A 13,900-nucleotide genomic window follows, 5' to 3' on the forward strand; every position below is an offset into this window, starting at 1 on the left:
CAAGTCCAAGACCATCAAAAAACGGTCTCGAGTCCGGACTCGAGTACTACAGCCCTGCCTGAAGCACACAGTACACAGGTTTTATTTTCATGTCACTTGGGGGTTTTTTTTGGCTTTATTTTTCACCAATTTTTTACGTGTTGTACATGTGAGATCTCAGTGCATAACACAATCAAATGCCCTTTCACATGATGTCCATATGCGATCAGATATTATACACATAATGTTAAAAAATGAGTGACTGTATATGTATGTGAAGATGATATGTATGTATATGTTTTTCTGTAAGTGATGCAACACTAGTCAGATTTAAAATAAGGATGTAAAGACTTTATGAAGGTTCTCTTTATTATTTAATTTGTCCTCTGGAGAACTCAGTCATCATCTAGCAACGTGTCCATGTATGGGCCTTTGGCCTGAACGCTGGCCCTGCTGGACCATTTCTGTCTCTAATGAGACATTCTGAGCCTCTCCCTCTCACCAACAGCTGCTATATTTAAGCTCGGATTTTCCACCATGATTCGACACAATCTTTTGGAGAGCAGCATCAGTGTGGGAGGAAGATGGTAAAATGGGTTTTGTGAATTATTTGTATAGTTTAAAACGATGTTTCTGCCCATGCCATTGAATGTTTTAGTATTATCATTACGTTTCAGGCCAGCAGGAAGACCAAGAAGAAGGAAGGCGGTGCAAAACGTGCTCAAAGGGCCTCTTCCAACGTGTTCTCCATGTTCGAGCAGACTCAGATCCAGGAATTTAAAGAGGTATGAATTCACTTCCATCAGCACCATAGAAACCACTCAGGGATGCCCCATGCCCATATGTTCATATTTGACTAAGTCTTCATTTTGTAATGGTTCTGTTTAAGACATCTGTAATGGTAGTTCAATGGAATTTGCTATTGGCTAATTTGGTTCCACTGCAACCATAGTTAGCCAATGACAAAAGTCTGACAGTATCAGAATGTTTTTAAATTAAAATTTAAGCTCTGCTACGACGCTCATCAAAAAACCACCAGCAGGAGGGTGGAATTGGATGTTACAAAACTCATGAGACAACTACAAACAGAATATTGGCAATGGCAAATTGTAAATGAAACCTGTGGGATTTAAATGAAGATAAATTTGTTGTTTTTCTTAAAGCATAACATTGCTACAACGATCCAGAGGCGTTTTCCATTTTATGCAATCCCCTTTACTGCACAATCCCTGATCGTACTGACTGATGATATGAGCAGAACGTAGTAATTTTCTTTAAACATAGAGCTATCATTAGGGGATTATTATTGTATGATCTGACATGGAGAGCACATTATTGGCCATTCTGATGAATTTTGTCAGAATCTTGTACGTTGTGACAATTAATAAGCTTAAAGGGCGGTTGAAATTATACAGTGTAAAATAGGCTTAAGAGGGATGGACGATTTGATGCACATTTGTGCAAGTAAATGATTCAATCAACAAATCAGAACGATTCATTAAAATGAATAGACTCATATGACTCATCGTGCTGATCCACTACTGAAGATTGTTCATGTTAATAGTTGCAGAGGTGGTTTAAAAGTGTGTATAAATAAAAACATGCCTAAGTCAATGGGTCAAGATTGATCCTGAGCAAATTTCCTGAAAGCATCACAACATAAAGATGACTGCTGAATTTTGGAATGAGCATCATACTGCGGATACTGAATCCTGATCTTCACCAGCACTTCAGGCCAATATCAATTCTCAGTATTGGCACGGTGGTGTAGTGGTTAGCGCTGTCGCCTCACAGCAAGAAGGTCCGGGTTCGAGCCCCGTGGCCAGCGAGGGCCTTTCTGTGTGGAGTTTGCATGTTCTCCCCGTGTCCGCTTGGGTTTCCTCTGGGTGCTCCGGTTTCCCCCACAGTCCAAAGACATGCAGGTTAGGTTAACTGGTGACTCTAAATTGACCGTAGGTCTGAGTGTGAATGGTTGTCTGTGTCAGCCCTGTGATGACCTGGCGACTTGTCCATGGTGTACCCCGCCTCTCGCCCGTAGTCAGCTGGGATAGGCTCCAGCTTGCCTGCGACCCTGTACAACAGGATAAAGTGGCTAGAGATAATGAGATGAGTATTGGAACAGTGGGTCCTTAAGAAGTTTGATAATCACACTGGCTAATAGTGATGCCCATTTCTCTTTGGTGCAGGCTTTTACACTTATTGATCAAAACAGAGATGGTTTCATTGACAAGGAGGACCTTAAAGACACGTATGCATCTCTTGGTTAGTGTTTTTTTCCCCCCTTGATGAATTGAATATTGTTTATATAATTTATATGCATTAAATTTTCTTATGTTTTTTAATCCACAGGTAAACTGAATGTTAAAGATAATGAACTGGAAGACATGCTTAAGGAAGCCAGTGGTCCAATCAATTTCACAATGTTTCTTAATCTGTTTGGAGAAAAACTTCATGGTGAGTCACAACTAATGTGACAGTAATTAAGTAAAACATACTACATATCTACTATACACTAATATAAAACACAGCAAGAACATGCACTCTGTTTATAATTACATGCTAGGCTTGTGCCAATCTAATACTAGGTTTTATTTTGGGGCAGCTGTAGCATAGCTGCCCACAGCTCTGGGTATGTGTGTGTGCATGTGTGTGTTCACTGCTTCAGATGGGTTAAATCCATCCATCCATCCATCCATCCATCCATTACCGCTTATCCTGTGTAGGGTCGCAGGCAAGCTGGAACCTATCCCAGCTGACTATGGGCGACAGGTGGGGTACACCCTGGACAAGTCGCCAGATCATCGCAGGGCTAACATTTAGAGACAAACAACCATTCACACCGACAGTCAATTTATCCATCCATCCATCCATCCATTATCTGTAGCTGCTTATCCTGTTCTACAGGGTCGCAGGCAAGCTGGAGCCTATCCCAGCTGACTATGGGTGAGAGGCGGGGTACACCCTGGACAAGTCGCCAGGTTATTGCAGGGCTAACACAGAGACAAACAACCATTCACACTCACATTCACACCTACGATCAATTTAGAGCCACCAATTAGCCTAACCTGCATGTCTTTGGACTGTGGGGGAAACCAAAGCACCTGGAGGAAACCCACGCAGACACAGGAAGAACATGCAAACTCCACACAGAAAGGCCCCCGTCGGCCACTGGGCTCGAACCCAGAACCTTTTTGCTGCGAGGTGACAGTGCCACCCAGACGAGTTAAATGCAGAGGTTAAATTTCACTGTGCGCTTAAGTCTGTGCTTGAGTGTACATGTGACAAATAAAGGCTTCTTGGCTTTAAAAGATTATTTAATTTTAACACAAAGTAAGGGAGCTTAGTCTAGTAGCTTAGACTCAGTATAATTAACTTAACAGTTTGGTCAAAAAACAGATGGTCCAGATTTCCCTTGTAGCTGATTAGCCAAGGAATCTTTTGGGATGCCTTTATTTTTGCACTGAATCCATAATACAAATGTGTAGTGTTGTGTCTTGTGCTTGAGAGTACAAATGAGTCGTTTGGGTCTTGTCATGAACTCGGGTGAGATTTTATGAAGATTTGACCATGTACTTTGTAATGCCTATACATTTTTTAAAAATAAATTTTAAGATTTCATCTTCTTATGTTCAAAATAATATAGCATAAGTACATATAATGTACAGCTGTATTTGGTCTCAGAAAGTTGTGTGAGCCAAAACAAATGCTAGTTTTAATGCATTTTAATTTATTTGCTGTATAAATACAATAAAACATGTTTTGATTTAGGGCGGCACGGTGGTGTAGTGGTTAGTGTCGCCTCACAGCAAGAAGGTCCGGGTTTGAGCCCCGTGGCCGGCGAGGGCCTTTCTGTGTGGAGTTTGCATGTTCTCCGCGTGGGTTTCCTCCGGGTGCTCCGGTTTCCCCCACAGTCCAAAGACATGCAGGTTAGGTTAACTGGTGACTCTAAATTGACCGTAGGTGTGAATGTGAGTGTGAATGGTTGTCTGTGTCTATGTGTCAGCCCTGTGATGACCTGGTGACTTGTCCAGGGTGTACCCTGCCTTTCACCCGTAGTCAGCTGGGATAGGCTCCAGCTTGCCTGCGACCCTGTAGAACAGGATAAAGCGGCTAGAGATGATGAGATGAGATTTACAAATCTTAAAAAAATCTTTTGTATAATTGGCAAACATTTAGCTCATTCATGCTCCTCCCCCCAAAAAAAAGATATTAAAAAAAAAGATATAAAATAGAATTACGATGCAGCGTTTGCTAGAAGAACAGTCTATGCTTAACATGTCCTATGTATGACCTGTGTACTTATTTGCACAAAGTGTTAATACCAAAGGAAATGGCTTATTTTAGTTAATTTAATTGAACTTTCATATCAGGTTAGAAAGATACTACAAAGAGCAACTTAATACATCTGAGCATCTGGTCTTGATCTTGACATGAACTTGGCTGTTGGTGGTTTCGTTTTGGTCTTGCTCCCCATCATACTCAGTCTCAACTCAGACGCCATTGGCTATGATCTTGGTCTCGACTAAGGTGGTCTTGAACCCAACACGACTAATGCAACTAACAAGTTATAGACGTATAGCACACATTTCTATTAACATGCCTAAATATTCAAACTTTATCACCATTATCATCCACATCACTTCCTGCTTTCCGCTACAATTCTGCCTTAAAACTTTGGTAGACATGACATTGGCCTTGGAAGCAGAGCTATACCAAATTGAAGTGTTACTGTCCATGATTTTTGGTGACACAGAAAATTGGAAGCAAACTTCAGACAACCAACAAACCTCAGCTGTTACTTGAACATTTATTTTATTTTATACTAAGAGCACCAAAAACAAACAGGATTTTTAATTAATATGTCTCTGAATGTAGGTACTGACCCTGAAGACACCATACTTAATGCTTTTAAGATGTTCGATCCTGAAGGAAAGGGATACATACACACAGCTGAGTAAGTTAACATTACAGAACTACTGCTACAGCAGATGAATCAACATATTCTGATCAATCAGAATGAGCATTTCACAATGATTGTGGCATAATAAATAACAATCTTTTCAGTTTTTTCAATGTTATCCTACATTTCCAGGTTACAACATATTCTCATGACACAAGCAGACAAGTTCAGTGCAGAAGAGGTAAGACACAATGGTGATCATCTGTAATATTTGTAACATACTTATGCTTCAGGGTCATGTCTACACAAACACCCCGTATTGTGCTTTAATGAAAGGTGCATCAGATGTTCCAGTCCTCCAACATCGACACAGCGGGAAATCTGGATTACAAATCGCTCTGTTACGTCATTACACATGGAGAGCAGCAGGAAGAGTAAAGAAGCAACATCCACATTATTCCTCCTGCTGTTTACTCTGTGTAACATCTGCTAACAAAAGTCAACTGTGTGCTTATCTGTTCTAAAATAAAGAAATTTAAAATGTGTTTTTTTTATGAACACTCTTGAACAAGGAGGATGAATAGTTCAGATGAGATTCACCAAAACTGGAATTCATGATGCTCATGAAGCAAAAACATGCATACGTTTGATGTTATTGGATATTGTTAGCCTCTTTAATTGATGTCATTTGCCTCTTTAAAAGATCTACTTAAAATGTTGTGTTTTTCTGAATGGCCTATATATTTTTAATTCCCTTTTGCTTCTTTACAACCACATTATAAAGCAAAAATCTAAGGATGGATTTTCTACTGCTTCAATTTTCAAAAGACCGTTCTTTGCATAATTATTCACCCTTTGAACCTTTCTACGTTATCGTTTCACTTTTCCCCAAAAATCTAATTGTTAAATACAGGTAATAGTGAATACAGGTATTCACGCCCATTGATGTGAATCTTTCTAAATTGGGGGGTTGGCTGGCTTTTAACATCCCACAAACTCTGCCTAGAGCCATACACCAAAAGTCAGGAACAGATTAGTCAGAGAAGCAACTAAGTGGCCAATAGTAACTCTGAAGGCGCGAAAGACCTTAACAGCTCAGATGGGAGAAGCTGTACATGGGATAACAATAACCTGGACCAAAAAAATAAAAAATCCTGGGCTTCATGGAAAAGAGAAATCTAGCTAAAATCCTCTTTGTTGGAATTTGCAAAAGGAATGTTGAAGGCTTTGTAAATGTGGAAAAATATTGCTGGGTCTGATAAGACCAAAACTGAACTTTTTGGCCTTGGCATAAACCCAACACTGCCCATCACCATGAGAATACCATCTCTGTGAAGCATGGTGGTGGTAGCATCACATTCAGAGTTACCCAAGGCCTCCTTGTTGCTTATTTGTATAATGTCCACTTTACTTGGTCATTGACTTTTGGTGGATGGCCTCTTCTTGTGGTTGTGCCATTTTAAATAATGGCTGTAGTGATGCTCTGCAGGATGTTCAAAGTTTGACAGATATATTTTTAATAACCAAACAATTTTTCAGAACTTTGTGCTATTTGATATCTACATGATGCTGTTTGTTTAGGCATGTTCTCTAAAACTACTTTTCAACAACAACAACTACTACTACTAGGGCACTTGGTAGCGTGCATACCTCTAGCAAGCCACATATTAGAATATTGAGATGTTTACTATGTTTACATACAAATCCAGATTTGCATCAAAATCTAAATCAATTGTTCCTTGGCCTATGGCCAACCTTTCCTCAAAATTTCATCAAAAGCTGTTCACTAATTTTTGCATTACATTAGGAAAAGGCAAACAAACAAAGGCAAGAGCATAACCTCCTCTAACAAAGTTGACGACATCAATACTACTACTACTACAGCACTCAGAGTGCATACCTCTGGCAAGCCACATATCAACATCAAAATCAAAATAACTTGAACCTAGAATAATGCTAAAACTGTTCACCAAATTTCATCAAAATCCGTTCACTACTTTTTGAGTTACTTTGGAAACAGATAAACAAACAAACGGAGCTGAAAGCAACCTCCTCCAATAAAGTTGGTGGAGGTAACATAATGGTAATACAAAATTAACCTATTACATTTAATAGCAATCAAGTGTTTTAATTAAATTGATTAACTTTCCTCAAAATAACATTCCATATGGCCTGGTTTTGACATTAACACAATTTTAAAAAATGTCATTAATATTGCACAAAATAGCAAAGAAGCACCATCACGTTTACTCTTCTTTCAGCTGCTCCCGTACATTCAGGGTCACCACAGCAGATTTGTTCTGCATATATGACTTGGCATACGGTAGGTTTTACACTGGATGCCCTTCCTGACACAACCGTCCCCAATCTATCTGGGCTTGGCACCAAGTATGCACTGGCTTGTGCAATCCCAGTGGCTGGGTATTTTACCTAATCTTTGAACTGTGGGGGAAACCAGAGCACCTGGAGGCAATCCACACACACATACATAGGGTGAACATGCAAACTCCACACAGAAAGGCCCCTTTTGGTCGTGAGGTTCGAACCCGGAACCTTCTTGCTGTGAGGCAACAGCACTAACCACTACACCATCATGCCACCTACACAATCACTTTTACTCATCTCATCTCATTATCTGTAGCCACTTTATCCTGTTCTACAGGGTCGCAGGCAAGCTGGAGCCTATCCCAGCTGACTACAGGCGAAAGGCGGGGTACACCCTAGATAAGTCGCCAGGTCATCACAGGGCTGACACATAGACACAGACAACCATTCACACTCACATTCACACCTACGGTCAATTTAGAGTCACCAGTTAACCTAACCTGCATGTCTTTGGACTGTGGGGGAAACCGGAGCACCCGGAGGAAACCCACGCGGACACGGGGAGAACATGCAAACTCCGCACAGAAACGCCCTTGCCGGCCACGGGGCTCAAACCCGGACCTTCTTGCTGTGAGGCGACAGCGCTAACCACTACACCACCGTGCCGCCCACTTTTACTAGTTTCAAAAAATAATTATTTGAATATGCAACTTTGACACATCCCAACCCTTCCCCAGTAAACTGTTGCTGAAAGGCATGCCTGTATGTTGTATAAATATAAATATATGATTGACTCATATTTGATAATGGAAGCACACAGAAAATAGACAGTTGAAGACTGTAAAATTCACCCGTTTCCTGGTCTTATGAACCTTGAATTCTGCCATGAAATGTAAAAGAGTCAGAATTTGGCATTGACAGAATTAATCCATGGACCCAACCTGCCCTCTATCAACACTTCAGGCTGCTGCTGCTGGTGATGTAATGATGCAGAGATTGTTTTCTTCAAGTCGAAGACATCAACTTTAAGTTAAAACGTTGCCTGGTCTTTTTTCAATCTGTCCGGTTTTGTACAGCCTTTGCCCACTGTTGCTTCAGATTCTTGTCCTTGGCTGACAGGACTCTGATGTGGTCTTCTGCTGTTGTTGCCCATCTGCTTCAAGGTTTGAAGTGTTGTGAAATGCTTTTCTGTTCACAATTGCATAGAGTGGTTATATCAGTCACTATAGCCTTCCGGTCAGCAGAGTTACAGAGTTCCCGTTACTGTACCCTTCCTGTCCAACAGTCTAGTCATTCCCCTTTGACCTCCCTCATGCTCAGGCTTGTTTTTTTTTTTGCACCAGTCTGAGTAAACTTGAGATTATTGTGCATGAAAATCCGAGGAGAAACCAGTCCTTCTGACACCAAAAACTATGCCATGATCAAAGTCACTGAGATCACATTTTTCCTCCATTCTGATGTTGGATGTGAACATTAACTGAAGCTCTTGACCACAACCAACTTGGTTTTATGCACTGTGCTGACTTATGGAAGCTGCCAGCAAGTAAGTAAGTAAATTTAATTTATAAAACACATTTAAAATAGTTTTCACTGACCAAAGTGCTGTACGTAGGGTAGCTAAGAAAGCAGTAGCTAATGATTCAAATGTAACATGTAAACACTTATAATAAATAAATGTTTAGAGCTCAGTGTTCAGAGTCAAAGTTCTCCCTTGAACAACATTCAGGATAAAATCATCACTCTGATGTCTTCAGCACACGGGAGCAGCAGCTTGTTTCAGAACGTAGAAAGCAAAGGACAGTGCAGGAAGTTTGATATGTTCTCCAGGAGGAAGTTCAGCTCCCTCAAGAGGTGGAAGAGTCCTCTCATCCACCATCTTCAGCACATCACCATTCAGCCTGACAGATCTGCAGATTAACAAGACAGAGTCATCTACATCCCCCGCCCTATATACAAGTTTCAATATATTATTTGTCACATTTTTCACGTTCTGCTGCAGGAAACCAACCCTACCTCTTTACACTGACCTCAGCAGCCCATGGCATAAGCTCACCGGACCTTTGGTCCAGGTGAGCTAAAAATTAAAAATTTCTCACATTTCTTAGTATCTAAAAGGCACATACACATTAATCAACACATATACCAACTTTCAAGACCATACCACTCATATTTTTCAAGTTCTGCTCCAGAAACAAAACCTACCCCTAAGACTAACCTGAGAGACTAAGTCTGAAATAGTTTCCATGGAAACATGAAAAATTTAAAATTTCTCAAATTTCTTAGCATGAAAAGGCACGTCTACATCACCTTGTTAACATGTATACCAAATTTCAAATCCGTATCATGAATAGTTTTGGAAATGTGCTCCAGAAACAAACATTGCTCTTAGAAACCAAGTCAAAATCTATTTATGTAAAAATTTGAAAAATACTTTTTTTTCCGAAAAATCCAAAATAGCAAAAGCGCCAGTTCACGTGTTGCTTGATATGCATACAAAGTTTCATGAAGACATCTTCAGTAGTTTTAAAAGATATGGCCCAGAAACAAAAACGTAACTGGATGACCAGATGGACGGATAGACGGAACCCGTTTCTATATCCCCCGCCAAACTTCATTTGGGTGGGGGATAACAAACTGCAGTAGACACACTGTACCAGAAAGGATGTGATTCAATGATTCCTAGTTTATTCTAAATGAAGTTTGGGTGGGGGATAAAAATGGTTTAATCCAAACAGAACAAGAACCAAGGCAAATTCTTATCTTGCACAGTGTCTCAACCTGTAAAACATTTATGCACAACAAATACACACAACTGAATAGGATGTCTTTGTATGCTGTAGTATTACAATTTACTTTCATTGAAATAAGAGGCTCAAACATGTTCCAGCATGACAATGCCCCAGAATACAAAGCGAGGTCCATGAAGATGTGGTTTGCCAATGCTGACATGGAACTCGAGTGGCTGCACAGAGCCCTGACCTCAACCCCACGGAACACCTGTGGGATGAATGCAAATGCTGACTGCATAAATGTGAGCTCACGTTCTGCTGCACTTGTTCTACATGCTGTCTTTTTTTAAACTTGAATATTATGTAAGGAATGGAATCCAAAGAATGCAAGTCCCATACTTTCACTTTTGGTTCTGAAGAATAAATAAAATAAACAAACAAATAAATGGTAACAAACTAATAAAAAGGCACAAAAATCTAAGTCCGGAGAATAAAAAGAATAAAGAAAACGTAATTAAAGGTCCCCTTGCTTCGTTTTTTTTCAGTAATTGTGCGGTGGTCTCTAGTATGAATGAATGCCCTGTGAGCCAGTTTTGGTGAAAAAAATGCTGTGGTTCTCCTGTTTCAGGCTGTTCTAGTTTGGTGGAGGAGTGGGTGGCGGGAGAACGACAGGATTTCAGCTCTTACTCATTAATATTCATGACATGTAAACGTATTACCTCTGATTGGCTAACAGCAATCAGTAAACGTGTTACCTCTGATTGGCTAACAGCACTGTGACACTACCTCCAGTGGGTCAGAGCAAGCGGATGTGGGTGTCTTTGTAAAAACTGTTTCGATTGGCTATTATGCTCGACATCGATGTTTTGACCAATAACAATGTAGATGTGGCAGCGGGGGCATGGCCGAGCGGCGGTCTGTGAATGGAGGGCGGAGTCAGGGAAGGTAAGTGGCAGAATCACTGCACCTGACGGGAATTAACGTGTTTGTGTGTCTTCCCCAGTGACCGCACCCTATAAGAGGAGAGGGCGAGCAGAGGAAGGGAGCTCTCTCCCCAACCAGAACGCTTGTGTGTGTGTGTGTGTGTGTGTGTGTGCACGTGTGCGTGACTGGGAGGGAGTCATTCATTCGTTCATTCATTCATTCATTTATTTATTTAATTGAATACTCCCTGTGGCAGCGGCTCTCAAGGCACGAGGCATAGAGTGGAGCTCACCTTGGGGTGTGTGTGGGGGGAAATGACGTCCCCTGGCTGGAAGCTGATGGGCCCTGGCAGCACTGGTTCGTTCGGGAGAGGGCAGGGGTCGCTGGCTGCCAAGTCTGGGGAGGCTGGGACCTAGGGTTAGGTGAATTACGTCCCGAGGCACAGAGCTAGCCCGCCCAGGGAGCACTCTTTCGTTCAGGAGAGGGCAGAGGCCGCTGGCTGCCAAGTCTGAGGAGGCTGGGACCTCCCCTGCCCGAGTTATGAGCGTGCAAAGTCAGGCTGGAGCCGCCATTAGAAACAAAACTGATGCGGAGCACCGTGCCGCGGGGCGAATTACGTCTCTCTCCTCATGCTTTCTTCCCGTGGGCGGTCGCAAGCCAAGGTGGGCGAGGCCATGAGTACTAATTTTCGAAGTGACGTAACTTTGTATGGCTTTTTCTGATCCGCTCCTTTTTCCAACTATTTTCTTTCATAAGCTAATACAGGGAATGGGAGTAGAATTACATTTTCACATGCAGCATGCATACGCAACTCGGAGTGAACTATGGTATTTCAAAAAGAGCCAGTATTAAACGTTTTTGGTGGAAGGGCACCTTTAAAGATATTTTAGAGCAAATCTGCACAAGCTCAACCCCACTAATCTAAAAGCTGATGTCACGCATATCTCCCACATAGTTTTTGTCCAATCTATGCATTTATGTTCAAGTCTGAGTAACCCAGCTAGCAAAAGTTAACAAAGTAATTAAAAGCTAATCGAAAGAACAGAGCTTACCTTGGATGAAGTTGGCACAAGCTCCACCCTCACTAATATTTAAGTTGAGAAAAGAAAACTAACTTAATGTACAAAAGTTAAGTAAAAGGGTAAAAGCTAAGCTAGTAAGCAAAAGCGAACCTTGTGAAGAGGACAGACTTTGAGACATAACTTCAATGTCTCTTGGTAATTGGGCGAGCTGTCAATCAAGACATTTGCTCAATGTTGATGTAGCTAACTACGGCAAATAAATGCTCATATTAAGCAGTGCAGTTTTTGGAGAGCTGGGAACTTCACCTGGATTGGAGCCCTTCTTTCCCTGGCTCAGCCGACTGAAGCACAAACGCTTCGACAGTGCTGTTGGAGACGAGCGCCGGTAGCTTGATCAACACTTGCTTCTTGCTCAGGTTTAGGGCAAACAAAGTGACTGCACCTTTTCTGTAACTAGAACTGAGAGGGAAAAAAAAAACACCTTCCTTATTTTAATTATTTTTTTGCATCACAGCACTGTTGAATTTTGGATAGGTGAGAAGTTGTTGATTAATTTTCTATAACAGGAGCTCTGATAATAGTGCAGCCGCAAAATTAAATTTTAAAAAATATATTATGTAATTGTTGGCAAATTACTACAGTAGAAAATGAATAAGATACTTGGGAACATGCCGGTATAAGAAAATAATCAACCACCTCTCATGGTTCATTCCTTAATTGTTGGATATCTCAAAGTACAATACCAGTCAAAAGTTTGGACACACCTACTCATTTATAGGTTTTTCTGCATTTTGACTATTTTCTACTTCATAGAACAATACAGAAGACATCAAAACTACGAAATAACACATGGAACATATATGGAATTATGTGGTAAACAGAAAAAGTGGGGTGGCACGGTGGTGTAGTGGTTAGCGCTGTCGCCTCACAGCAAGAAGGTCCGGGTTCGAGCCCCGTGGCCAGCGAGGGCCTTTCTATGTGGAGTTTGCATGTTGTCCGCGTGGGTTTCCTCCGGGTGCTCCGGTTTCCCCCACAGTTCAAAGACATGCAGGTTAAGTTAACTGGTGACTCTAAATTGACCGTAGGTGTGAATGTGAGTGTGAATGGTTGTCTATGTGTCAGCTCTGTGATGACCTGGCGACTTGTCCAGGGTGTACCCCGCCTTTCACCCGTAGTCAGCTGGGATAGGCTCCAGCTTGCCTGCGACCCTGTAGAACAGGATAAAGCGGCTAGAGATAATGAGATGAGACAAAAAAAAGTGTTTAAAAAATCCAAACGTCTTTCATATTTTAGATTCTTATCTCAAAAAGCCGCCACCATTCACCTTGATGACACTATGCACACTATTGGCATTATCTTAACCAGCTTCATGAGGTAGTCACCTGGAATGCTTTTCAATTAACAAGTGTGCCTCATCAAAAGTTAATGCAATTTCTTGCCTTCTTAATGTGTTTGAGATCAAACAGTAAATAGCCCTATTCCACAACTGTAGTAATCCATATTATATTAAGAACCACTCAACTAAGTAAAGAGAAATGACAATCCATCATTATTTTAAAACATGACAAAACTCAAAGTCCCTCCTGTGCGAGGACCTGATCTTCCCAGGCAGCCTCCTGTCCTGTACTAACCAGGAACTTAGCGCATTGGGCAGCACCAATCTCTGTTTACATAGCCCTCTCGCCTATTACATAGCAGGGGGGGGTTGGTCCTCTGGTAACCGCAAGAGTTTGACTCCCTACTATCATCTATATTGCAGCGCCTCACCAGATAGCAGCAGGTACCATTTTGATGATGGTCTTTGGTATGACCTGACCACAAGTAGAACTCATGATCTCTTGGTCAAGAGGCGAACACACTAACCACTATGCCAGTGTGTGGTACTTTAAGACATGAAGTGTCTTAATTAATAAAAATAAAGGAAAAAAAAAGAAAATCACAAACCCGAAATTAGAAGGGGTGTCCAAACTTGACTGATACTGCAAGTTACAGCTTAACAGAAAGTTCAGAGTGGAGGATCA

General features: G+C 41.3%; 2 protein-coding genes across 3 annotated transcripts in view; one reads left to right on the forward strand and one right to left on the reverse strand.

Annotated features, from left to right (window-relative positions):
- Nucleotides 1–685: 685 nt before the first annotated feature.
- On the forward strand, nucleotides 686–5,326 carry LOC132895396 (myosin light chain 5-like). Its single transcript, XM_060935960.1, has 6 exons — nucleotides 686–764; nucleotides 2,166–2,241; nucleotides 2,329–2,433; nucleotides 4,855–4,933; nucleotides 5,072–5,120; nucleotides 5,216–5,326. The coding sequence occupies exons 1-6, from the start codon at nucleotides 729–731 to the stop codon at nucleotides 5,315–5,317; spliced, it is 447 nt and encodes a 148-aa protein (XP_060791943.1). The 5' UTR covers nucleotides 686–728; the 3' UTR covers nucleotides 5,318–5,326.
- A 2,372-nt stretch (nucleotides 5,327–7,698) lies between these two features.
- The window catches only part of hpse (heparanase), a 58,074-nt gene continuing 51,872 nt past the window's right edge, over nucleotides 7,699–13,900 (reverse strand). For both annotated transcript variants that reach the window (XM_060935959.1, XM_060935958.1), the window contains exons 11-12: nucleotides 12,186–12,338; nucleotides 7,699–9,111 (exon numbers count right to left, since the gene is read on the reverse strand). In XM_060935959.1, the coding sequence (XP_060791942.1) occupies nucleotides 8,955–9,111; nucleotides 12,186–12,338 (310 nt within the window). In that variant the 3' untranslated portion in view covers nucleotides 7,699–8,954. The remainder of the gene's footprint in view (nucleotides 9,112–12,185; nucleotides 12,339–13,900) is intronic.

This window comes from Neoarius graeffei, chromosome 12 (genome assembly GCF_027579695.1).
Source record: "Neoarius graeffei isolate fNeoGra1 chromosome 12, fNeoGra1.pri, whole genome shotgun sequence".
Lineage (NCBI taxonomy): Eukaryota > Metazoa > Chordata > Actinopteri > Siluriformes > Ariidae > Neoarius > Neoarius graeffei.